The 26646-nt window shown below is 42.3% G+C and overlaps 1 protein-coding gene across 1 annotated transcript in view; it reads right to left on the bottom strand.

Moving 5' to 3' along the window:
• Positions 1-26646, bottom strand: part of TNFRSF25 (TNF receptor superfamily member 25) — a 76034-nt gene that overhangs the window by 10456 nt on the left and 38932 nt on the right. The window contains exons 2-8 of the mRNA XM_040429702.1: positions 26097-26286; positions 16377-16505; positions 12154-12291; positions 8746-8827; positions 4254-4318; positions 3905-4003; positions 782-801 (exon numbers count right to left, since the gene is read on the bottom strand). Of these exons, the coding sequence (XP_040285636.1) occupies positions 782-801; positions 3905-4003; positions 4254-4318; positions 8746-8827; positions 12154-12291; positions 16377-16505; positions 26097-26286 (723 nt within the window). The remainder of the gene's footprint in view (positions 1-781; positions 802-3904; positions 4004-4253; positions 4319-8745; positions 8828-12153; positions 12292-16376; positions 16506-26096; positions 26287-26646) is intronic.

Below are 26646 nucleotides of genomic sequence, written 5' to 3' on the forward strand. Positions count from 1 at the left end.
TTTTGGTCTGTACTGTATATTTATCTCATATCTATCTATCTATCTATCTATCTATCTATCTATCTATCTATCTATCATCTATATCATATCTATCTATCATCTATATCATATCTATCTATCTATCTATCTATCTCATATCTATCTATCTATCTATCTCATATCTATCTATCTACCTCATATCTATCTATCTCATATCTATCTATCTATCTATCTATCTCATATTTATCTATCTCATATCTATCTATCTATCTATCTATCTATCTATCTATCTATCTATCTATCTATCTATCTATCTATCTATCTATCTATCTATCTATCTATCTATCCAGAGTGTCAGCCTGTAATCCAGCAAGAGGAGATGCCACTTAGTATTAATGTCACCCTGCCTGATCATACACCCTGTGGCAGAACCCAAAATAAAGGGGCACCACCTTGTGTTATCACCAATGGACAAGTGTGGCACTGTATCTATCTATCTATCATCTATCAAGCTGATATCTAGCCGATCATATCTCATATATTTCTTATATTTCTATCTAGTCTGTCTGTCTATCTATCTATCTTGTATCTATCCACAAATCCATCTGTCATCTAAACGAGGTTTCCTTTCACTGTTAGAAAGCAGAGACCTTAGAGAAGAGTTTAAGTTAGAGTACATTAGAAAGTTACATAACAACTTTGGTTACTAAATACTTTGGTTACATGTAACTGTAAAACTCTGTTCATCATTTGGAAGATCCCCTTGTGCGCTGCCCCATACTATCCGATGATGTGATCTTACCACTTTGATGACGTGTTCTCCTGAAAATCACAAAAAGAACATATTATTCCATATTCTACTACGGTTTGTATCATAAGGCAAGACTATAGCAAAGCTACACACACTGGCATCCAAAATCTGAAATGACTCATTTATACTCGTATTTGTCAGTGACTGCAAATCCTAAATGTATGAACTAAAGCCTGCCATAATTCAGAGCAGCCCCCACCCACTAGCCCTGGGGTAAACAGGAACCAATAGAATTTCATTCTGTCCAATACTACTTTTTCAGATTGGCCCACCGGGGAACAGGTGAATCCCCCAGTGGGCCCCAGAACAAGGTGGGCCCCTAGTTCCCCACCCTCTGCACAAGTAGCACATGGCACTGACTGCACTGCATACAGCATCTCACTCAGCCTATGTTCATATTAAAAACTGGGCAGATTATTTAGCAAGTACATAGGGGGAGATGTAACAAACTGGTGTAAAGTAGAACTGGCTTAGTTGCCCATAGCAACCAATCAGATTCCACCTTTCATTTTTCACAGCTCCTTTGGAAAATGAAAGATGGAATCTGATTGGCTGCTATGGGCCACTAAGCCAGTTCTACTTTACACCAATTCGATAAATCTCGCCTATAGTTTATTGTTCTAGATGCATCGGGTTGTTGATGACTTCTGCTTAAGGAGGATGAGGCGAAAAAACAAGGAAACGGAGCTCATGGTACCGTGTATAAAAATATATAGTTTTATTATGACATGATTAAAATGTAAAGCAATAAATAATATACCGTTAAAAAGTGAAAAGAAGCAGAAAAAAGAACGCCACCCTGGGCTAGCACACGTGTCAAATGTAAAACATGATGATCAATGAAATAGATAATATATGGTACAGTGACCGGCCATTGACCAAAAATACAACATGGGTATCGGTTGAGTCAGCAATCAAAAAGATACCTACACGGCAAAAATGGACAGGGTTTGCATGCAAGTGCAGCATAAATCAGATAGAAGCAAACCCCAATGATAACCAGGTTAAAAAGGCCTAAATCTAATGCCGTATAGGTGAAAAAAGAGGCAGAGACTCACCAAAAAAGACTGTGTGCTATATCACCCCATTGGATGGCGTTACCCCATTGGGGCCTCTTTTTTCACCTATACGGCATTAGATTCAGGCCTTTTTAACCTGGTTATCATTGGAGTTTGCTTCTATCTGATTTATGTTGCACTTGCATGCAAACCCTGTCCATTTTTGCCGTGTAGGTATCTTTTTGATTGCTGACTCAACCGATACACATGTTGTATTTTTGGTCAATGGCCGGTCACTGTACCATATATTATCTATTTCATTGATCATCATGTTTTACATTTGACACGTGTGCTATCCCAGGTTGGCGTTCTTTTTTCTGCTTCTTTTCACTTTTTAACGGTATATTATTTATTGCTTTACATTTTAATCATGTCATAATAAAATTACATATTTTTATACACGGTACCATGAGCTCCGTTTCCTTGTTTTTTCGCCTGTTTCACTCGGGAGCTAGTACCGAGTTACAATTACGGGTGTCCTTTTGGTTCCATCGGGTGGACACTATTCTCCACTTTTTACCAATTGGCCACCTTTGTTCTTTTTTGTTCTTTTTAAAGAGGATGAGACCTGCACACCCTTTATTGGTGGGTGTTTATAGAGGACTGGCATCAGTCTAATTCAATGGAGAAATCTATGGCACACCAAAATCTCTTTTCAAGTGATGCTTTAATACATAACGTGTAGATTTACATCATTTTGTGATTAATTCCACCCGGAATGTATATCAACATAACTGGCCATATGAACAGTCCCAACGTTTCGGTCAGATGACGACCTTTATTAAGGGATCTGGAAGGAATATAAAATGATATCTGGAGGAAGTTTGGTTTACAAAATAATAACTAATAACTAGGGTAATAATAAAGATACAACATAAGACATATAAGTTAATAAGGTAATCCAAAGCCGATCATAGATAAGAGTTTATGTAAACACATATATCCACAGAGACCACCTATACATATATTGCCCTCGGATTGTTCCAGAATGATCATATGCACTGTCCTCTCTTGACTGCATATTATCATTCTGGAACAATCCTAGGGCAATAGATGTATAGGTGGTCTCTGTGGATATATGTGTTTACATGGACTCTTATCTATGATCGGGTATGGATTACCTTATTAACTTATATGTATCTTTATTATTACCTTAGTTATCATTTTGTAAACCAAACTTTCTCCAGATATCATTTTATATTCTTTCCAAATCCCTTGATAAAGTTCGTCTTCTGACCGAAACGTTGGGACTGTTTATATGGCCTGTTATGTTGATATACATTCCGGATGGAATTAATCACAAAATTATGTAAATCTACACGTTATGTATTAAAGCATCGCTTGAAAAGAGATTTTGGTTGATGACTTCTGGGCACAGAGGCAGGCCAGTCAATACAGGGGCCCCTATAATCATCTTGTACCATCTTGCTGCCTGTCTCTGTGTGAGCAAGTAATATTTGCATGTAGCTGTACAGTAGGCCCCCAGAATAAATTTTACTGTTTGGCCCCTCTGTTGCACCCCAGCCCCCCACTGTATGTGGGGTGCAGCAGATTTGAGGTGGCCGCTTCACTCATCATCACTTTTGATTCCCATAGGCATAATTTTAGTAAAGTTGGCAATACGAAATATCTAAATGTCCGATGAACGCACCAATTTTTGCAGAACTAGTTGACCATCTAATGCCTATGGGGCCTTCTAACTATTACTCTGATGGCACATTTCCAGGAAGATAAAGATCAGTCGGTTAGATTTTACCTGCTGATCCTTTTGTTCTTGGGGAGATGAGCCACACCGGAAGTGTCTGGCAGCAGCATTGTCCCCTCTTCCCTGTCAACAGGACTTTGTTTTCCGTCCTTCATAACGGAAACCAGACGGATCCGTTATGCTTACCCATAGACTTCTATTATGATGGATCAAAACAGAATGCCTCTTAAAGGCTTCCATTTTGCATTCTGTCTACGAATTCCGTTATATTCCGTTATAACGAAACCTATAACAGAATACACTAACGCAAGTGAGAACCCGGCCTAAGAAAATATAACATCACAGACTCACCTTTGCTGTGTTTCTTCTTTCTCTTGTGCTTGTGAATAAGAAGACCTCCGCATAATAGAAGAAGTGGCAGGAAGGTCCCAGTCAATACATATGGCATAACTAAATAAATAATAATGAGATATGCTATTAATAATACAAATCTTTACTGATTGTTTTTTAATCTATTCTTATACCGAGCGCAAAGTCTCCTTTAAAGACAGAGAGATAGAAGAAAGATTCTGCCTGCCTACAGCCACCACTAGAGGGAGCTCTGCATACTGTGTGATTATTGCATTCAATGAATAAACAGCATGCAGTAAGCTCCTAAGCTCCCTGTGATGGTGGCTACAGATACATAAGTTTGACTTACTTGATACAACTGGTGCACACACTGGCGGGCAGCTGGATTTAGTCATTTCACATTGTTCACCTGATCTGAGGACAAAAAAAATTATGTAACCAAAGTACAATGGAGACAACAACAAAAACAGAGAATAAGCTAAACATGTTTTCTCATGTGAAGATTTAATAAAAGCTGGATTTTAATTGAAGGAGCTGTACAATGCTGCATACACCATTAACCCCTAATGACCAGCCTTGAAAGGCCTTAAAGGGGTTGTCCAGTTTCAAGAGGAAGCCAGACAATTCAGGGGATTGACCTGTAATTAAGAATAGATGATTGCTTACCTGACAGGATTCAGCAGGGCTTTCTTTACCCGCCTGCAGCGGTGACATCACATCGACAACATGTGACCACTGCAACCAATCACTGGCTTTGTCAGTGCACCACTGAGGCCAGTGATTGGCTGCAGTAGTCATATGTTGTCGATGTGCCATCACCGCTGCAGCTGGACAAACATAGCTATGGGGAACCAGAATGGCAGCGTGGGATCTGTCAGGTAAGCAATCATCTAATCTTTATTACAGGTCGATCATCTGAATAGTCTGGTTTCCTCTTGAAACCAGACAACCCCTTTAATGACCAGGCACTTTTTTTTGTAATTTAGTGCACATGGTGGTGGCAATTTTTTACTTTCTGGCTCACAAAATAAGTTTTGCAATGTTTATTATGTGACACCTATAGCTCTTTAGTAACAGATTATTATTTTTTTTCTTTTTTAGTTTTATTTAGGAAAAACTGCAAACAAGTTAAAAAACTGTTTTTTTTCAAACAATAACTCTAGTTTAACTCAATTTGTTCCCTCATTTACAGAAGGAATAATAGTGGAACAATGTAATGCCAAGTTCTAGAAAAGAAGCTCCACAGGTGCTATTTTATGGGGAATACTAGTATCTATTAAGGTGACAGGTCCTCTTTAATCCCTTCACAGTCCAGTCTGTAAACATATTGCTTTGGAAGCATTACATTAACGCACCATGCTGTACAGGGGAGACTGGGAACTTAAAGTGGCCCCATCTTACAGAAAGGTCCAAATTGACAGAAGGCGGGCAACACAAGTAGGTGGGGCCAACATTTGTAGGGGGCAAGGGAAGTGGGTAGGGCCAGCAATGCAGTACTGCAGCACAGGTGGCCTCCTGGATATCAGCCCACTGGAAAGTTCCCTTTCACTGTCTATGGCCAGTTCACCCCTGATGCCATACGTTGAGATGCCATGGACATGACAGCAACTCAGGAACAGAGCCACCACCATCAACAGCGAGTGACAGCTGTAACAACAGGCAAGATCGGTGCTAGAACCGATTCAGAATGTTTAACCTCTTACATGCTGCTGTCCATATGGGATTTACAGAGGGAGGGGGTTCTCTCTTTCCCCCGTTAGCCCCACAACACGATCGTAGGGTCCTGATGTTAGCCATGGCAGCCAGAGGTCTTACAAAGGCCTCCAGGCCAGTCATTCACAGAAGCCTGCCTGGCCTTGCCAGAGGGTCTGTTAGGTTAGTGTCAGTGTAAGGCCCCTTGCAGACGAGCGTGTCCGGATTAGGTCCAGATGCGTTGCGTTTGCGATCAAGGAAAATCGTGCGAGTAGGTACGCAAATGTAACTCACCTCATCCACTTGATTGTGCAGCCAGGCTCGTCTTCTTTCTTCTTCTTCTTGCAGGACCTTGCTGGAAAAGGACCTTCGGTGACGTAGTGAGCACGGTGACGTCAGCGCAGGTCCTGCTGAATGAAGATAGAAATCTTCTATCTTTATTCAGCAGGACCTGCGCTGACATCATCGCGCTCACCACGTGATGAGCGTGATTATGTCACCAAAGGTCCTTTTGCAGGTCCTGAAAGAAGAAGCAAGAAGAGGATGCCGGCTGCGCGATCAATTGGAACAGGTAAGTAACACCTCAATCTACAATTTACTAAGCATTCCGTATTAAGAATGCTATTTATTCTCCCCTGTAACCATGTTATTAGGGAAAATAATACAGGGAATACACTTTAATTGTGTCCGGGGTTGCTTTCATCCCTATCATCTCCTAGCAACCATGTGTGAAAATCGCACCGCATCCGCACTTGCTTGCGGATGCTTGTGATTTTCACACATACCCATTCATTTCTATGGGGCCTGCGTTGCGTGAAAAACGCAGAATATAGAACCTGCTGCGATTTTCACCCAACGCACAAATGATGCGTGCACAGCCCCATTGAAGTGAATGGGTCCGGATTCAGTGAGGGTGCAATGCGTTCACCTCATGCATTGCACCCGCGCGGAATTCTCGCCCGTGTGAAAGGGGCCTATAGATGAGTATTGCAGTGTACTGTACCAACGATCATATTGTTGTATGTTTAAGTCCCCAAGTGAGACTTTAGCCCCTTAGTGACCAGCCTGTTTTGGTCCTTACTGACCAAGCGTTTTTCTTCCTTTTTTCATTGTCGCGTTCCAAGAGCTATCACTTTTTTTTTTCCCTGTCTATATAGCTTTATGAGGGCTTGTTTTTTGCGGGAGAAGTTGTAGCTGTAGCTTTAATGGCGCCATTTTGGAGTACACATAGCTTTCTGATTAACTTTTATTAACTCTTTCTGGGAGGGAGATGGGAAAAACAGCAATACTGCCACTGCGTTTTTACATTATAAATTTTACGGCGTTCATTTTTCGGTATAAATAACATAATATCTTTATTCTCTGGATCAGTATGATTAAAGTGATACCAAATACATATAGTTTTTTTTTACATTTTACAACTTTTTTGCAATAAAACCCCTTTTTAAAAAAAAAAAAAAACTATGTTTTTGCATTGCTGCTTCCCAAGACCCATAACTTTTTTATTTTTCTTTCTATGGAGTTGTGTGAGGCTTAATTTTTGTGGGACAACTTGTATTTTTCATTGGTATCATTTTGGAGTAAATGTCACTTTTTGATCGCTTGTTATTACGTTTTTTCGGTGGCAACTAAAGAATAAATTAGCAATTCAGTTTTTTTTTTATTTCTTTTTTACAGCGTTCACTGTAGGGGATAATTTACATGATATTTATGTAGTCCGGGTCATTACGGACGCGTCAATACCAAAAATATGGGGAAGATTTTTTTTTTTGATTTTTTTTTTAAATTGAAAAGGGTATTTTCAATGGAAAAAAAAAGCGTAATTTTTTATTGAATAAATGATTTTTTTTAGTTTTTTTTTTAACCACTTAGTCCCACAAGGGGACTATAACAGAGAGCTTTTTGATTGCTTTTAAAATGCAATGCACTATCCCTATAGTGCATTGCATTTTAATGGCAATGCTATTCTAACATTGGCTGCGCCTGCTGGAAATAAATTTTCTGTTCTTCTGACATAAAAACAAATCGGTGAACCCAGCCTAAGACATGAATAGTATTTTGCCATATGTTGTCAGAGTCCCATCAGTGGGGTCTGCATGCTGGAAAGTCTTTATGGGTAAAACAAACTGGAAGCAGTACTAGGAAATTATTATGCCCCTGTATATTCAGTGACCAAATATGTAGCCTCCAAATAAGAGCTCATACACACGACTGTAGCCTATTTTACAGTCTGCAAATTAACGGATCTGCAAAACACAGATACCGGACATTTGCATTCCGCATTTTGCGCAATGGAATGTGTGTCCCATAATAGAACAGTCCAATCCTTGTCCGTAATGCAGACAAGAATAGAACATGTTCTTTTTTTTTGCAGGTGCCAAAAAATGGACATACAGATGTGGACAGCACACGGTGTGCTAATTGCATTTTTTGCGGCCCCATTGAAGTGAATAGGTCTGCATCTGACCTGCAAAAAATGTGGATCGGATGCGGACAAAAAATATGTGTGTGTGTATGAGGCCTAAAGCTCAGAAGAGTTACTAGGAGCCAAAAGGGGCACAGCTACCTAGTACTGCTGCCACTTTATTCTACTAATTGGTGGGGGAGTCTACATCTTAAAGGGAGTCTGTCACCAAAATATGACATTGTACACCACTTACATGGCTCTCTAGCACACCTATCTATGATTCAAATGGTACCTTTGTAATTTTCTTCTGACTTTCAACAGCAGGAAAAACGCAGTTTAATTCATATGCAAATGAGGGCTGGTAAGTGCCCAGGGGCGGAGTTCGTGTGTGTAGGTGCCCAGGCTGCTCTGCCTTCTTTTTACATTACTCCTCCCCAGCCTCTTCCTTGGCCCGCCCTGCAAGACCCTTGCGTCATCCACAGGACCGACCGGCCGATATCCCGCATGCGCGCAGTGCACCGCACTGTGATGCCCATTGTGGGCACGGCATCTCTACATGTAGTGCGTATGCCCCAGCACCGGCGTGAAACCAGTGACTAAGGGACAGACCAGAAGCAAACAGGAGGACTGGAAGCCGGCACATGCATACTACTACTACTACTACTACAAAACAATTAGATTTGGTCAGGATTGTGGTTAAAAACACCCTTTTATATGTTAATCCATGCTACATGTCACTTACGGAAGACAGGACGAGCACTCATTATTTTCTTCATAGAAACCAGGCAGGCAGCCGCCACATTGCGTATTGCTTCTGGTGGAGCCTAGTTGGATAAATATATATGAGTGGTGAGTACATATAGAATATAGATATATGTCAGTCTCCCTCTGACTGAAATAAAGTTCCAGAGTTTAAAAATGTGCATAATGGGATGAGCATGTAAAACTGTTATCTGTCCATTAGGTGGCAGAAGTGAGACAGTGAATCTGATCACACTTGCTGACCTCATCAGATAACATCCTACTGCAGGGATCAGCAACCATCAGTACTCTATCTGTGGTGAAACTATAGAAGTTAGCTAAGCATGATGGGAGTTGCAGTTTCACCACATCTGGAGTGCCGAAGGTTGCTGACCCCTGTCTTACCTAGTCAGCACAATGGTTCTGGTCTGAATGAAGCTCCTTATCTCTTCCACTCCAATTTACAGAGCTCAGGGAGGCAAGTAACTATTTTGTACATCTAATTTGGCCTAAAGACTACATCCCACCCTTTTCCCAGACATTTTACAGAATACATTGTTACCTGGATATCTGTCCCCAATAAAATAATTACGTGAGTGGTCAGGTCACTGTCTCCCTCAACATCAACATTTAATGGAAATGTGTCAGCCAAAATATTTTCTGCCAATAAAGGGGTTGTCCCATTAAAAATATTCTAAATTTTCCAAACCAGCACCTGAATCTGAATACATTTGTAATTGCATGTAATTAAAAATTTTGCATAGCCACTGAGTAATTCAATAAAATGTATCTGTATAGCGCCACCCGCTGTTTTTTTTCTTATTATTTCTTTGTCCTGCTCACTGAGAAGGCCACACATGCTCAGTTTCATCCTTCAACTGCCTCCTGAGCTGTGATAGGGAGAGCTGGGACACGCCCCCTTAGCTGCAGCAGAATAGACACTCCTCCTGAGCTGTCAGCTTGATATAAATCTATCAGAGCAATGAATAGAGAGATGTCTGGATCCATGTGAGGTACAGGGCTGGTTCTAGCTTTGATAGAAAGAGACTATCATGTATTATATGATGTCTGATTTTAATTTTTACATTAGTTATGGGATAACCCCTTTAAAACCAGATAGTAACACATATCCTTTTTATAAATTGCAGGTTTATTTATTATATTTCATTAAAATAATTGCTTTACGGCAGCCACATGAGCCGTAGACACAGTGGCCTGGAGCTGACCTCATTAACTTCTATGGGGGATTTTTCCAGGCATGCTCTGTGACCTGTGCAGAGGTCAGAAGGGAGTAGATTAGCTGTGATATCACCTATTGTGAATGGTGGATCCTGTGATGTCTGTTACAGAGTTAATGGGGTTGTCCAAGTTATTTTTCTGTTCTTTGTATGTTTGTAGCTAGGCAAATGTAAGGGCTTTACAATGCACTTACTTCATCTGCAGTTGCTCATTTCTCAGTGTCACATGACCTATGATGTCAGCTTCTCTCCCTTGCTTTGATTATGTTTGGTGCACAAACCTAAGAGAGCAGATATGTGTCTGTACACCAGGTTTCACTGTGCTGGCCAGGCCCCCTGCACTACAGTCTGCTGCTGTCTGCCCTGTGTCTCCCTCTCCCTGGATTCTTCTGGAAACTTTAACCCCTTCTGCAGCACAAACTCAGGGCTTAAGGCTTTCCTGAGTAGCTGCAGGCAGTGAAGAGACAAATGCTGTGTCTCATCCTGCAGACACAGAGCTGACAGACTGGATGAGTTCTGCAGAGCACTGCACAAGAACAGGTAGGGGGGAGATCAGGGCAGCACTATTATTCACTCCCTTTGCAGAGCAGGGGGAGGGGCACAAATATTTATGAGCAAAACCTCAGGGATTGTTGTTATTGAAGGTAAACAAAGGGCCAGAAGAGAACCAGGGAAATGAGGAAATAAATTTTTTTTGCCTAAAACTTGCTTAGCTTAGTGATATATTGCTGACCATCAGATTTACAGTGCTGTATATTTTTTTCCATAACTCGGACAACCCCTTTAATATAATGGGGCTGTAATTATAAGCAGATAACTGCAGTAGAGTGATCTGTACAGACCAAGAAGTTTTTGTTTATATATAAATATTGACATTGAAAATTAAAAATAACCACCAAAAATTCGATAAAAACACATTTAACATAAAAACATTTAACATTTAAACAATAGGTAAATTTCTGATGACACATTCGCTTTAAGAGATTTTCCGAGATAATTAAAAATACCGAACAAGACGCCGAATGGTGTTATACTAAGGCTACATTCACATATCCAATGTGTACTCTGGTAGTCTGTTGTGGCAAGGGAACAGACCACCGCAGTACATCATATCTGGTATAACCAGGATCCCCATTACAACGATATTGGTTCAGCAGATATCGGCATTTATGCTGAAAATATCTAGATCCCCCCCAGATCCCATTATAGTCAATGGGTATCCGGTGGTATCTGGCTATGCCGGATACGATGTACTCCTTTGCTGGGACTCGGATCCCCGCTGCTCTGATAATGATGACCTAAGCTCAGGATAGGTCATCACTATCCATTCCCGGATAACCCCTTTAACTCTCCCCAGCGGCATACTTAGAATAGAGGGGTCCCATAGCAAAGATCAGAAGATCAGCTCCTCACTATGAAACCAGGTTTGATCACACAGGAATAGAAAGGTCCTCTGGTAATAAGATGATTAGAAGGTGCTCTGCAGTTGGGATTCCCAAAGCTTTTGAACAAGGGTTCAGTTCCCCCAACAAAGGGAACACATCCGTCCCCATTAAAGGGAATCTGTCAGGAGTTTTCTGCCTCTTCCTGAGGGCAGCATAAACTGATGGACAGACACCTTGAGCAAAACGTTTGGTTACTTTCTTGAACTGACCCTGTCGTTTGTTTAAAATCTGTATTGAGCAGCCCCTGGAGTGCTGGAGTCCACTTCATATAGTGCTCAAACTCTGGAGCCCTCCCATTCATGAGCTCACGGCTCTCCAACCGCTGATTGCTTGCTATAGGAATAGCTGTCAATCAGCAGTAGAGGGGAGGGAGTCCCGCGCGTGAGCAGTGTATTGAGCGGACTTCCGCGCTTCCTCTCATTGTCGAGCTGCTCAAAACTGATATTAGCAAAACAACTGGGGCAGTTCCAGAAAGTGCCCGATGTTTTCTGAGGGTCTCTTTCACCAGTTTCTGCAGCCCTTAGATAGGGACATAAGGCTGGTGACAGATTCCCTTTAAGATTAAATCAGTGTAATGCATGGACATGACGGGTCCTCCAGAGAGAGGGGCGCTCTTTGTAGCTGCTTTCCACTGTGGCTAAAAGAGGAGGATCGAGGAACCTGCCTTAATACAGAATTTTCGAGTATTTGAAAGCACATTGTCTAAGCCAGACAATCCATACTCACAATTCTGGATGGTGCTTCGATTGTGGCACTTTGTACATGCTTTGCATATTCGTTGCTCCTCGTACCAGTAAAAACCTTCTTTACACACACATTCTGCATTGGTTGTTTCAGAGCAGCTCACCTTTTCAACTTCTGTGTCTGTCAAAGAAAGGTTGAGATAGGCTAGAATCTCTTTGCAAATCTTGTTCTCATGACTTTACCATAACTGGACTTCTATACATAGTGACAGCACACCTTTTATGTATTTTATACACTTACAGGGAGTGCAGAATTATTAGGCAAGTTGTATTTTTGAGGATTAATTTTATTATTGAACAACAACCATGTTCTCAATGAACCCAAAAAACTCATTAATATCAAAGCTGAATATTTTTGGAAGTAGTTTTTAGTTTGTTTTTAGTTTTAGCTATTTTAGGGGGATATCTGTGTGTGCAGGTGACTATTACTGTGCATAATTATTAGGCAACTTAACAAAAAACAAATATATACCCATTTCAATTATTTATTTTTACCAGTGAAACCAATATAACATCTCAACATTCACAAATATACATTTCTGACATTCAAAAACAAAACAAAAACAAATCAGTGACCAATATAGCCACCTTTCTTTGCAAGGACACTCAAAAGCCTGCCATCCATGGATTCTGTCAGTGTTTTGATCTGTTCACCATCAACATTGCGTGCAGCAGCAACCACAGCCTCCCAGACACTGTTCAGAGAGGTGTACTGTTTTCCCTCCTTGTAAATCTCACATTTGATGATGGACCACAGGTTCTCAATGGGGTTCAGATCAGGTGAACAAGGAGGCCATGTCATTAGATTTTCTTCTTTTATACCCTTTCTTGCCAGCCACGCTGTGGAGTACTTGGACGCGTGTGATGGAGCATTGTCCTGCATGAAAATCATGTTTTTCTTGAAGGATGCAGACTTCTTCCTGTACCACTGCTTGAAGAAGGTGTCTTCCACAAACTGGCAGTAGGACTGGGAGTTGAGCTTGACTCCATCCTCAACCCGAAAAGGCCCCACAAGCTCATCTTTGATGATACCAGCCCAAACCAGTACTCCACCTCCACCTTGCTGGCGTCTGAGTCGGACTGGAGCTCTCTGCCCTTTACCAATCCAGCCACGGGCCCATCCATCTGGCCCATCAAGACTCACTCTCATTTCATCAGTCCATAAAACCTTAGAAAAATCAGTCTTGAGATATTTCTTGGCCCAGTCTTGACGTTTCAGCTTGAGTGTCTTGTTCAGTGGTGGTCGTCTTTCAGCCTTTCTTACCTTGGCCATGTCTCTGAGTATTGCACACCTTGTGCTTTTGGGCACTCCAGTGATGTTGCAGCTCTGAAATATGGCCAAACTGGTGGCAAGTGGCATCTTGGCAGCTGCACGCTTGACTTTTCTCAGTTCATGGGCAGTTATTTTGCGCCTTGGTTTTTCCACACGCTTCTTGCGACCCTGTTGACTATTTTGAATGAAACGCTTGATTGTTCGATGATCACGCTTCAGAAGCTTTGCAATTTTGAGAGTGCTGCATCCCTCTACAAGATATCTCACAATTTTTGACTTTTCTGAGCCTGTCAAGTCCTTCTTTTGACCCATTTTGCCAAAGGAAAGGAAGTTGCCTAATAATTATGCACACCTAATATAGGGTGTTGATGTCATTAGACCACACCCCTTCTCATTACAGAGATGCACATCACCTAATATGCTTAATTGGTAGTAGGCTTTCGAGCCTATACAGCTTGGAGTAAGACAACATGCATAAAGAGGATGATGTGGTCAAAATACTCATTTGCCAAATAATTCTGCACGCAGTGTATATAGCGCTACTATATTCCGCACCCAATGTATGGTGAGCTGTAAGGAGAACGCAGCGTTCACAGGAGCTCCGGTGATCAGCCGATCTGATATTAATGACTTATCCCTGACCTATCCCAAGGACAGGTCATCAATATCAAATTCTTGGATTGCCCCTTCATCCTTACAATGATATGACGTGCCATAATGTAATGCCTCAGTTTATACATGTATACTTCTATATACAGTTGTAAGAAAAAGTATGTGAACCCTTTGGAATGATATGGATTTCTGCACAAATTGGTCATAAAATGTGATCTGATCTTCATCTAAGTCACAACAATAGACAATCACAGTCTGCTTAAACTAATAACACACAAAGAATTAAATGTTACCATGTTTGAATGAACACACCATGTAAACATTTACAGTGCAGGTGGAAAAAATATGTGAACCCCTAGACTAATGACATCTCCAAGAGCTAATTGTAGTGAAGTGTCAGCCAACTGGAGTCCTATCAATGAGATGAGATTGGAGGTGTTGGTTATAGCTGCCCTATAAAAAACACACACCAGTTCTGGGTTTGCTTTTCACAAGAAGCATTGCCTGATGTGAATGATGCCTCACACAAAAGAGCTCTTAGAACACCTACGATTAAGAATTGTTGACTTGCATAAAGCTGGAAAGGGTTATAAAAGTATCTCCAAAAGCCTTGCTGTTCATCAGTCCATGGTAAGACAAATTGTCTATAAATGGAGAAAGTTCAGCACTGCTGCTACTCTCCCTAGGAGTGGCCGTCCTGTAAAGATGACTGCAAGAGCACAGCGCAGACTGCTCAATGAGAAGAAGAATCCTAGAGTGTCAGCTAAAGACTTACAAAAGTCTCGGGCATATGCTAACATCCCTGTTAGCAAATCTACAATACGTAAAACACTAAGCAAGAATACATTTCATGGGAGGATACCACAGAGGAAGCCACTGCTGTCCAAAAAAAACATTGCTGCACGTTTACAGTTTGCACAAGAGCACCTGGATGTTCCACAGCAGTATTGGCAAAATATTCTGTGAACAGATGAAACCAAAGTTGAGTTGTTTGGAAGAAACACACAACACTATGTGTGGAGAAAAAGAGGCACAGCACACCAACATCAAAACCTCATCCCAACTGTGAAGTATGGTGGTGGGGGCATCATGGTTTGGGGTTGCTTTGCTGCGTCAGGGCTTGGACGGATTCCCAAGTTTATCAAGACATTTTGCAGGAGAACTTAAGGCCATTTGTCCACCAGCTGAAGCTCAACAGAAGATGGGTGTTGCAACAAGACAACGACCCAAAGCATAGAAGTAAATCAACAACAGAATGGCTTAAACAGAAGAAAATACTAGTGATGAGCGGCAGGGGTCATATTCGAATTCGCGATATATCGCGAATATTTTGTCGGAAAGGTAATGATTGTGTAATATGCGAATTTTCGGATTCGAATTTTTTATTGTGAATTTTTCAACTTACAACTATTAGACAAAGAAGATTATATCACTATATTAGCTAAATTGCTCTATTCGATTTTTTTCGAATATTCTCTATATTGCTATAACTTAGTTTTTTCGAATATTCGTAATATTCTAAAACAAGAATATATAGCAATATAGCGAATATTCAAAAAAAACGAATATAGAGAAAAATTCGCAAACACTACTACTCCTAAAGTCAAGTATATTGCAGCCTTCTTATTGGCCCACAAGCTAGAAGCAGTGAGGGATCATGTGTACTGATAAAAATAAAAAAATAAAAATCGAAAAAAAAAAAAAGAAAAAATTCGAATATTCGAAATTTCAAATATATATAACTATATTCGAAATTTTCGCTAATTTTCGAAGTACCTATATTCGCGATAAAAATTCGAAATTCGAATATTCGTGATCAACACTAGAAAATACGCCTTCTGGAGTGGCCCAGTCAGAGCCCTGACCTCAACCCGATTGAGATGCTGTGGCATGACCTCAAGAAAGCGATTCACACCAGACATCCCAAGAATATTGCTCAACTGAAACAGTTCTGTAAAGAGGAATGGTCAAGAATTACTCCTGACCGTTGGGCACGTCTGATCTGCAACTACAGGAAACGTTTGGTTGACGTTATTGCTGCCAAAGGAGGTTCAACCAGTTATTAAATCCAAGGGTTCACATACTTTTTCCACCTGCACTGTGAATGTTTACATGGTGTGTTCAATAAAAACATGTCCACATTTAATTCTTTGTGTGTTATTAGTTTAAGCAGACTGTGATTGTCTATTGTTGTGACTTAGATGAAGATCAGATCACATTCTATGACCAATTTGTGCAGAAATCCATATCATTCCAAAGGGTTCACATACTTTTTCTTGCAACTGTACATCTGTAGAGAGTACTGACAATTTGTACGTTACCTAAATCACAGGTGGTACACAGTTTGCATTTAGTTAAGTAGTTACTGTATGCAAGGTAAGTTCCCTCATCACAGGGTTTACATACAGGATCCTGCAAAGGAGCGGCACACGGTTTCTCCACATATTGTCCTGAAAGACACAAAAAACAGCAACATTTAAAATTCCCTATATGGGCAATCTGACAATAGACATAGGCACAATATAATGATTCATGACCACCAGCAGCTGGATTCCCCTGCAATAACAGCTGAAGGTGTCCCCCTGCTGGACACGATTATTGCCAAGATATCTCTATGTCAAATAGCCTTTGTAATAGTTTAGTGTGCACTGAGAATTCAAATCATGACAGATTATGACAACAGAGTCATATATCATTTGCATACTAGTCTGCTATATACAAGAATACAGTAACACTGCCCCTTATGTACAATAATATAACTACTATAATAATGCTCACTATGTACAAGAATATAGCTACAGAGGGTAGCTATAGAAGGTTCAGGGGAGGGCAACTGAAGTAATAACTGAAATGGGTGGACTACAGTACCCAGAAAGATTATCAAAATTAGGTCTCTTGGACACGAACGTATTTTCATTCCGTGTCCATTCCGGGTTTTTTGCGTACCGTATACGGAACCATTCATTTCAATGGGTCCGCAAAAAAACGGAAGGTACTCCATGTGCATTCTGTTTCCATATTTCCGTATTTTCGTTCCGCAAACAAATAGAACATGTCCTACAGACAAGGATAGTATTGTTCTATTAGGGTCCAGCTGTTCCGTTCCGCAAAATACAGAATGCACACAGATGTCATCCGTATTTTTTGCGGACCCGTTTTTTGCAGATAGCAAAATACATACAGTCGTGTGCAAGAGGCCTTAGGGTTATTCACCTTCATCAAAAAAGACGACTGAGGGGAGATCTAATTACTATGTATAAATATATCAGGGGTCAGTACAGAGATCTATCCCATCAGCTATTTATCCCCAGGACTGTGACGAGGGGACATCCTCTGCGTCTGGAGGAAAGAAGGTTTGTACACAAACATAGAAGAGGATTCTTTACGGTAAGAGCAGTGAGACTATGGAACTCTCTGCCTGAGGAGGTGGTGATGGTGAGTACAATAAAGGAATTCAAGAGGGGCCTCGTTGTATTTCTGGAGCGTAATAATATTACAGGCTATAGCTACTAGAGAGGGGTCGTTGATCCAGGGAGTTATTCTGATTGCCTGATTGGAGTCGGGAAGGAATTTTTTATTCCCCTAAAGTGGTTAAAATTCTTCTACCTCACAGTTTTTTTTTTTGCCTTCCTCTGGATCAACTTGCAGGATAACAGGCTGAACTGGATGGACAAATGTCTTTTTTCAGCCTTATAAACTATGTTACTATGTTACTATAATGCTGCTCCCTATGTACAAGGATATAACTACTATAATACAGCAGAAAAAAGCAGAATTCACCCAACAGATAAAACACATGGAGTAATTTTACGACTAAGGCTACATGCACACGACCGTATGTGTTTTGTGGTCTGCAAATTGCGGATCCGCAAAAAAAAGGATGACGTTCCGTATGGCATCCGTTTTTTTTGCGGATCCGTTGTAATAATGCCTATCCTTGTCCGCAAACTAGAAAAAAATAGGACATGCACAATTTTTTTTGCGGAGCAACGGAACGGACATACTGATGCGGACAGCACACGGTGTGCTGTCCGCGTTTTTTGCTGACCCATTGAAATGAATGGGTCCGCATCCTATCCGCAAAAAAAAACGGATCGGACACGGAAACAAAATACGGTTGTGTGCATGAGGCCTAAGAGTGGGGTTTCCACTCGAAACTCGTCACAAGCAAGCTATAGATTCAATGTGTGTCCATTTTCCTATTTGGATCCTTTGAAGATTAAATAAAGTTACTCCATGTGTTTTATCTGGTGGCTGGGTTCAGCTTTTTCCAGCTGTTACCTGGTCATCCACATCACCTCTGTGACCAGGAATTCCTTCTTGAGCTGGAATACTGCCTAAGGCCCCCTGCACACAAACGAGTGCTTCCCGTTGCTGTATTACGGACCGCATTTGCAGATCCGCAATACACAGGTGCCGTTCCGTGGGCATACCGCATCACGGATCCGGACCTATTCACTTGAATGGGTCCGCAAATCCGGAGATGCGGAATGGTATGGAACGGAAGCATGGAACTGAACCCTACGGAAGCACTACGGAGTGCTTCCTTGGGGTGTCGTCCCGTACTTCCGTTCCGCAAAAAGATAGAACATGTCCTATCTTTTTGCGGAACGGCCGGATTGCGGACCCATTCAAGTGAATGGGTCCGCGATCCGCTGCGGCTGCCCCACGGACTGTGCTCGTGCATTGCGGCCCGCATTTTGCGGACCGCACCGCGACCACGGGACGCAAACGTTCGTGTGCAGGGGGCCTAACACTGCCTCCTATGTGCAAGACAATAACTACTATAACACTGCCTTCTATGTACAAGAAAATCATTATTATAATGCTACCTTCTATGTACAAGAATATAACTAATATAATACTGTCCCCTATGTACAAGAATATAACTAATATAATACTGCTCCTATGTAAAAGTATATAATGACTATAATACTGCAATATAATACTGCTCCTATGTGTAAGAATATAACTACTACAATACTGCCCCTATGTACAAGAATATAACTACTATGAACTACTATAGGGGCGGAGCTTGGCCGCTTAGCTGAATGGCTGCCTGTCACTGAGCACCTCCACCTAACTGGCGATAAACCCCATCAAAAGAACCCTTTCACCTGCACAAATGGTCAAAGTGGGGAGAGACCGCACCAAGGACCCTGCAGAACATACTCCGGTCCGCTCCAAACAGCCTGACATGGAGCAATTCTTGAGGAAGCAGCTCAAGGGCCGTGCTGCCGAAACTCCCAAGATGGCGCCGACGGTACCTCAGCATTCTGAAGCAGAAGAATATTCGGAAGCGGGAAGCTCGTCTGACACTTCCGATTACAAGGCTCGTAAACGGGATATGATGTTTTCAAAAACGGCTCTTCGAGAAGTCCTGGACTCCGCTCTGGCTCCCTTGAAGCAAGATCTGGCTGACATCAAGGTAGACCTTCACAGCATAGGTAATCGAGTGGCGGCACTGAAAAATTCGCAAGACGCGATTATTCGCCACAAGGAGAAAACCTGTGCGGCTCTCAGTTCGCATAAAGATCTGCTCAATGATGCCCTTCTTCGCATCGAAGATCAAGAAAATCGCAGCCGCAGACGGAATATTCGGATCCGAGGGCTGCCTGAAACATTCGCATTAGAAGCACTCGAAAAAATCGCGAATGAAATCTTCGCGAATCTCCTAGGTCCTGATAGAGCTGCGAAAATAATAATCAAACGCATCCATCGAGCTCTGAGACCCAAGCCTAGAGTTTCTGAACCGCCGAGGGATGTCATTTGTGGCCTTCTTAGCTACGTGGACACTGCTGCTCTGCTGAAAGCAGGTAGAGAAGCAAATCGCCTTGAATTAGAAGGTACGCCGATTTTGTTATTCCAGAACTTAGCTCCTACCACATTGGCGAAACGCTGAATTCTTCGCCCACTACTAGAAGCCCTTAAAGCCTCAGCCACCCAGTTCAGATGGCTCTATCCGTTTGGCCTGGCTGTCATGAAGAATGGGAGACAGATCACCATACGCACTCCTCAGGACTTGCATGCTGCCTGGGACCACCTGGGAATTTCGCCTTTGGAAATTCCATCCTGGATGCCTGCCGACCAGGAGGATCCTATAACCTCACTTCCAAATGCGGATCAGTGGAACCTCGTCTCCTCGGGTAAAGGGGACAGACCCGGCCGGGACCATCAGCCTTCTGCTAAGTCTGGACTTCCTCCACATCGCTGAGAGCACACAATACTTTCGGGACTTCCTCTAAGCTTTGAAGCCCTCTTCCAGGGCACGTCACCTCACGGTCACCCTGTCTGTGACCACTGATGACATCCCGATGACGTCCATCGATACAACACGAGCGAGACTCTATCTTTTGCGGTCTCCTTGGGACCTTGTTATTGTTATAGTTCCATGGTTTAATATCCCCCCACCCCACCCCCCTCAGAAGCTGGGGTTTAGCCAGCGTCTACTCAGGTTCACTACCCTTGTCCCCTGATGGCCTCCTACTGGCCCTCGAGTGCTCTACGAGACCCCCCGCCTGATGGATCCCGGCCGACCGCCGTTATGAGAAAGGATCATCTCAACATCTGGCGCTCTGTAGAGCTACCATTTACCAATTTGCTGTTTTGGTCGCTACATTTAACTCTTTGTTTCTTTAATTGCAGATATTCTTTTACTATTGTCTTTGTCTCCCTCCACTTCTGTGTGTCCTTCCCTCTTTCTTCCACACTCGACTGGTCTACATGGCGACTGTCCGCACCATCCCTTTCCACTGTCTCAAGATGGCTTCTATTATAGTATCTTCCTTCAACGTTAGAGGTCTGAATGAGCCATGCAAGAGATCCCAGGTCCTATCTCTATTACAGAAAGACAAAGTCTCCATCGCATTCTTCCAAGAGACTCACTTTGGTTCGGGTAAGATACCTGACCTTCCACCTAAAAAATTCTCGCAATGGTTTCACAGTACACATAGCTCTGCTAGCAGAGGTGTCAGCATAGCCATTCACAAGCAGCTCCCCTTTGTAGTATCTGCCTCTTCTTTGAACCCTGAAGGTCGGTATTTGTTTGTGAAGGGCACCATTGCTGACACACCGGTTACATCAGCTAATGTGTACGCACCAAACAGAGGCCAGGTCCCATGGCTAATTCAGACCCTATCGTCCCTTTCCTCTTTTAAAGATGGTATCATCATATTAGGAGGCAAATAAGGCTGTTGCCAATACTTGCAATAGAGCCATATATAAAAAAGAGGTAGCAGGGATGAATCACCCAGGCACCCGCATCCACAAAGTGGCTCTACTGAGTTGGACAGATTTCTATCCTCATGGGTATGTTACTCTTTGTGTGAGGCTACCTTTTGTTGCAATTATCACCTTTTTTGTGGCACAATCAGCTACCTTATGTAAGCTGCGGGGGTTGATCTCTGGGATCCCTGTTTCCACTTTGTGGATGCGGGTGTCTGGGTGATTCATCCCTGCTACCTCTTTTTTATATATGGCTCTATTGCAAGTATTGGCAACAGCCTTATTTGCCCTATGATACCTACGTGCATGCTTACACATACATATAGAGTCTGATTCTCTACCCATGAGACGGATGACACTATGTGAATGGGTATGGGACCACTTAAGTGATTGATCGCTATGTGCATATGTGTCTTCATGTGGGATTTTGTTACAGTGCACAGGCAGTTTTTTATCCATGTGGAGACATATAGGTACATATTAGTACTGTCTTGATACTTGTGACATTTATAGACGCATTAGATAGGTCTTACTTTTGCATATGTATGCTTGGAGATCTATATCTATATTGTCTTTTTTGACCTTTATGACAAATAGATGTGATATCCTTATGTTTAAGAGTGTTCTATATGTGTCTTTAACTTTTTGGTTGCCTCCCCTATTTTTGTGTGACTACGTTATGTCCCCTCAGGTGTGGTCCACCTTTTTTATCTGATGTATTGCATTAATTAGTTATTTTTATGTATCACTTAATAAAGTATATTTATATTTTGCTACTAGACCTGTTTTTGTCTCAGTTTATCTTCTGTTCGTGTATCTAAACCCATCAGGTAGGGACTATACATTCTTCTCCCATGCCAAGTCCTCCTATCATAGATTGGATCACTTCTTCCTTTCCTCAGACCATGCCCAGCTGCTCTTACACGCCAAGATAGGTAATATCACTCTGTCGGACTACTCTCCAATTTTCCTGCACATCTCCTTGACTACCCTTCCGAAAAGGGAATGGAATTGGCGCCTCAATGATACCCTTATTTTAGATCAGACCAACTCCCAGAAGTTAACCTCTTCCTTGACCGAGTTTTTCCAGCGGAACAATGCTAGACATGCCCCACCTTCACCCTCCATCGTTTGGGAAACTCATAAAGCAGTAATCCGTGGTGAACTTATCGCCCTTGGTTCCCATATTAAAAAACAGCGCTCCCAAGCTATTGCCACCCTATTATCCAAAATTGAGTCACTTGAACTTGTACACAAATGATCGCAAGCGCTTAATTGTGAAGCTGAACTTATTGATGCAAGAGCAAAACTTAAGAATCTACTTAATGTGACCTCGGCCAAACTTCTCCTCTGCTCTAAATTTAGATCCTACGCACATGGCGACAAAGGAAATAAACTTATGGCGGCCCTAGTTAAAAAACAATACTCAGACTCCTTTATCCCTGCTATTAAGGATGCTAAAGGAGCCCACCTCAAGTTTACCCCCGACATAGCGAAGGCCTTTAGCACCTTCTATACGGAGCTTTATAACCTCCCACCCCCCTCAGGTCAGTCAATTAACACCCTCACAGATGCCACGGGAAAATTTCTCTCCACCCTACAACTCCCTAATGTCACCCCAACTCAATCTGCTCATCTGGTAGCCCCAATCACAGACTCTGAAGCTTTGAAAGTTCTTGCCTCTATCCCCTCAGGGAAGAGCCCTGGACCTGACGGCTTCTCCATCACCTATTATAAAACCTTTCAAGATATTCTAGTGCCAAACTTCCGCTCCCTGTGTAACTACCTTCTCAGCGGAGGCCAATTCCCTCCCCAATCGCTCTCGGCCCATATTACTATAATTCAGAGAACAAGGACCCCCTAAATTGTGGCAGTTACCGCCCAATATCCCTTCTCAATACGGATGTAAAATGGTGGGGTAAGATCTTAGCTCAGCAGATCCAGCGGATTCTCCCTGACATCATCCATAGGGAGCAGGTTGGGTTTGTCTCTGGCAGACAGGGGAATGAAAATACCGTCCGCCTTCTTCATCTTATGAATTGGGCATGGAGCACATCTACTCCTCTAGCTTTGCCCAGCACCGACGCGGAGAAGGCCTTCGACAGGGTCAGCTGGCATTATATGTCTGCGGCCCTGTCGAAATTTGGCTTCCCTGACCAATTTATCTCGGCTATTTTTTCATTGTACTCGTCCCCCTCTGCCAGAGTCAAGGTCAACGGCACTCTTTCACCCGCTTTTGCCATATCTAATGGCACGAGGCAAGGTTGCCCACTATCCCCGTCCCTCTTTGTCATCGTTATGGAGACCCTATTATGTAAGATCAGACAAGACTCAGATATCGAAGGCATCAAGATAGCTTCTTATACCCATCTCACCGCAGCATTTGCGGATGATCTGCTCATTATGACCACTAACCCTATGATTTCATTCCCACGGCTCCATTCACTATTTGAAGAGTTTGGATGGGTCTCTAACTTCAAGATCAATTATAGTAAGTCTCTTGCTCTGAATGTGTCTTGCAAATCCTCTGTAGTCAAGAACCTCAAGCAGACCATCTCTTTTACTTGGGCCTCCCATGATATGACGTTTCTGGGGATCCGCATCTCAGCCGACCACGATGACTTATTTGGTCTTAACTATGCCCCCCTACTCAAAGATATTAGAATGCACCTGCAGTCCCTTAAACTCTCTTTTATCTCCTGGACTGGCAGGAAGAACTACCTTAAAGCCTTTATAGTACCCAAACTCCTGTATTTATTGCAAACATTACCGATCTGGCTACCCCGTTCTTATTTTGTAGAGATACGCCATATGTTTTCATTGTTCCTGTGGGTGGGCAAATCCCCTAGGATAGCTTACTCCACATTGACAAGAGAAAAAAGATTTGGGGGCTTTGGTCTGCCTGATATTCATACTTACTACACAGCTTCGCTCTTAAGTAGATGCTTCTCTCTCCTTTCGCGTCACCCCCCGAATCTATGCGTACAATTAGAACGTGCTATACTCACCTATAAAGAAGAACTTATCCTGTGGGGAATCCGCACATGTTCCCCTAATAACTCGTATACCTCCCCCATTTGGAAAGGCATGTTAGTTGAATGGGCCAAACTATATAAATCCCGAGACCTGAAGTTCCCAAACCCTTACCTCCCCCTACATCTACTACAGAATTACATTCATCCCGACATTCTTAGACCCACTGGAGTTTGGCACCTGCTGTCCGACCTTACCCTACAAGACATTACTTCTCCAATTGGGGACTTGGCATGGGACAAGATCCACACTCTACCTAGAGTCAAAGCTCTCTCCTTCCTTTCTACCTGGGCATTTAGCCAAGATATTAACGCTCTTAAACTGCCCCCCCCCCCCACTTACCGATTTGCCCACTGGGTTGGTAAAAAGGCTTTGTGTATCCGAGACACCGAAAAAAAACCTCTCGAAGCTTTACAGAGAGTTGCTTTCTTCTGCCCCTCCAGCACTGCATTTTATGTCTGCCTGGGAAAAGGAGCTCTCAATCCATTTCTCCGAACCAGAGAAAGCATTTATTCTATCTCACTCTCATGGCTTTAATCGATGCATTAAAATTCAAGAGAATTCATATAAACTACTTACGCGCTGGTACAAAACGCCAGAATTCCTGCACAGACTCAACCCTGATTTCCCAGAGCAGAGCTATAGGTGTGGAACAGAGGTTGGATCTCTGTCGCATCTCTGGTGGTTTTGCAGCAAAATCCGCCCCTTATGGTCCCAAATAGAGACCACAATTAATCAGATTTGCTGCTCTAACGTCCATCTAGACGCAAAACTGGTTCTCCTTTGGTGTCCCAATGACTTCCTTACTCCGTCCAAGACTAACCTCCCGACCATGCTTCTTACCGCTGCCCGGTTGTTGATACCCCTTCTTTGGAAGAATGACTCCCCACCTTCAATGTTGATGTGGACCGAGAAAACAGACCAGTTGTTCAGATTTGAAGAATTGGCCCACTGGGAAACCCACACACGCTCCAAGTTTCTTAAATTGTGGCGCCCTTGGGAAAAGTTTCGTAACTTTTAAGAGATGTGGAAGAATCTCCCCCCCCTCCCTACACCTTCCTCCTTTTCCCCACCCACGTATGTCCTTTCTTTCATCATTTACTGTCTAAATATGTTTATACTCACGACCTCAGTCATATTATTATGGTTTGCAAGAATATATGTACCTGTTTAATTAGTGCCATTTGCATATGGCCATATGCTGGCAACTGCCTTTGATCTGACCATTTGCACTCTAAATAAAAAGAGTTTTGGTTAAGAATATAACTACTATAATACCGCTCTCTATGTACTGGAACATAACTACTACAATACTTCCTCTTATGTACAAAAATATAACTACTATAAGGGTTTATTCACACGTCCGTATGTGTTTTGTGGATCCACAAAACACAGACACTGGCAATGTGCGTTCCGCATTTTGCGGACCGCACATCGCCAGCACTCTCATAGAAAATGCCTTTTCTTGTCCGCAATTGCGGACAAGAATAGGATATGTTCTATTTTTTTGTGGAACGAAAGTGCGGATCCGGAAGTGCGGATCCGCAAATGCGGACAGCACATTCCGGCCCTATTGAAAATGAATGGGTCCGCACCTGTTCCGCAAAATTGCGGAACGGATGCGGATGTGTGAATGGACCCTAATACTTATGTACAAGAATGTAACTACTATAACACCGCCTCCTGTGTACATGACTATAACTACTATATTACTGTTCTATATGAACAAGAATATAACCTATAAAGTCAGAGTCTCTGATTCACATTGCATATTCTGAGCTCACCTTTGGGGCACAGCCTGCAGCAGCGTTTGGCCTCTGCATCAAAGAACATTCCTTCACCACAGGACGACCGCTTGTAGCGTTGGAGGCTGTTGGATAGCCGGCTTATTTCATCATTACTTAAGTTAAATCTATTGCTGCTCTTCTTTAGTGTATTTGTGTTTTTATGAAGAACTGATTCCGTGAAAAAAACCTAAAAGTGAAAAGGGGACATTGATTAAGATTGGTGCTTTACATGATGGTCTCAATCATTGGCATCAGATACACCATAATTATTAATAGGCGCATGTGCAGTGTTACGTCAGTGGTTCTCTGCTAAAGGGGTACCAGGAGATCATAAGGCTTCACATGAGATGTCAGCTGATGGAACACATAAGGGACTGTCTGCATACAGACTGATTTTTAAGCACATGTATCACAATCTGCTGAAAATGTTTAATAAAGGCCAAATGGAAAAAAATATTTTTTGCCCAAAATGAGTAAAATGTGCTAATTAAAAAAAATGCTCCTAAGGTGTCCATAGCCTTTCAGTCCTAAGGTACCTGGACACACT

The sequence above is a fragment of the Bufo bufo genome, chromosome 1 (assembly GCF_905171765.1).
Source record: "Bufo bufo chromosome 1, aBufBuf1.1, whole genome shotgun sequence".
In the NCBI taxonomy this organism is placed as follows: domain Eukaryota; kingdom Metazoa; phylum Chordata; class Amphibia; order Anura; family Bufonidae; genus Bufo; species Bufo bufo.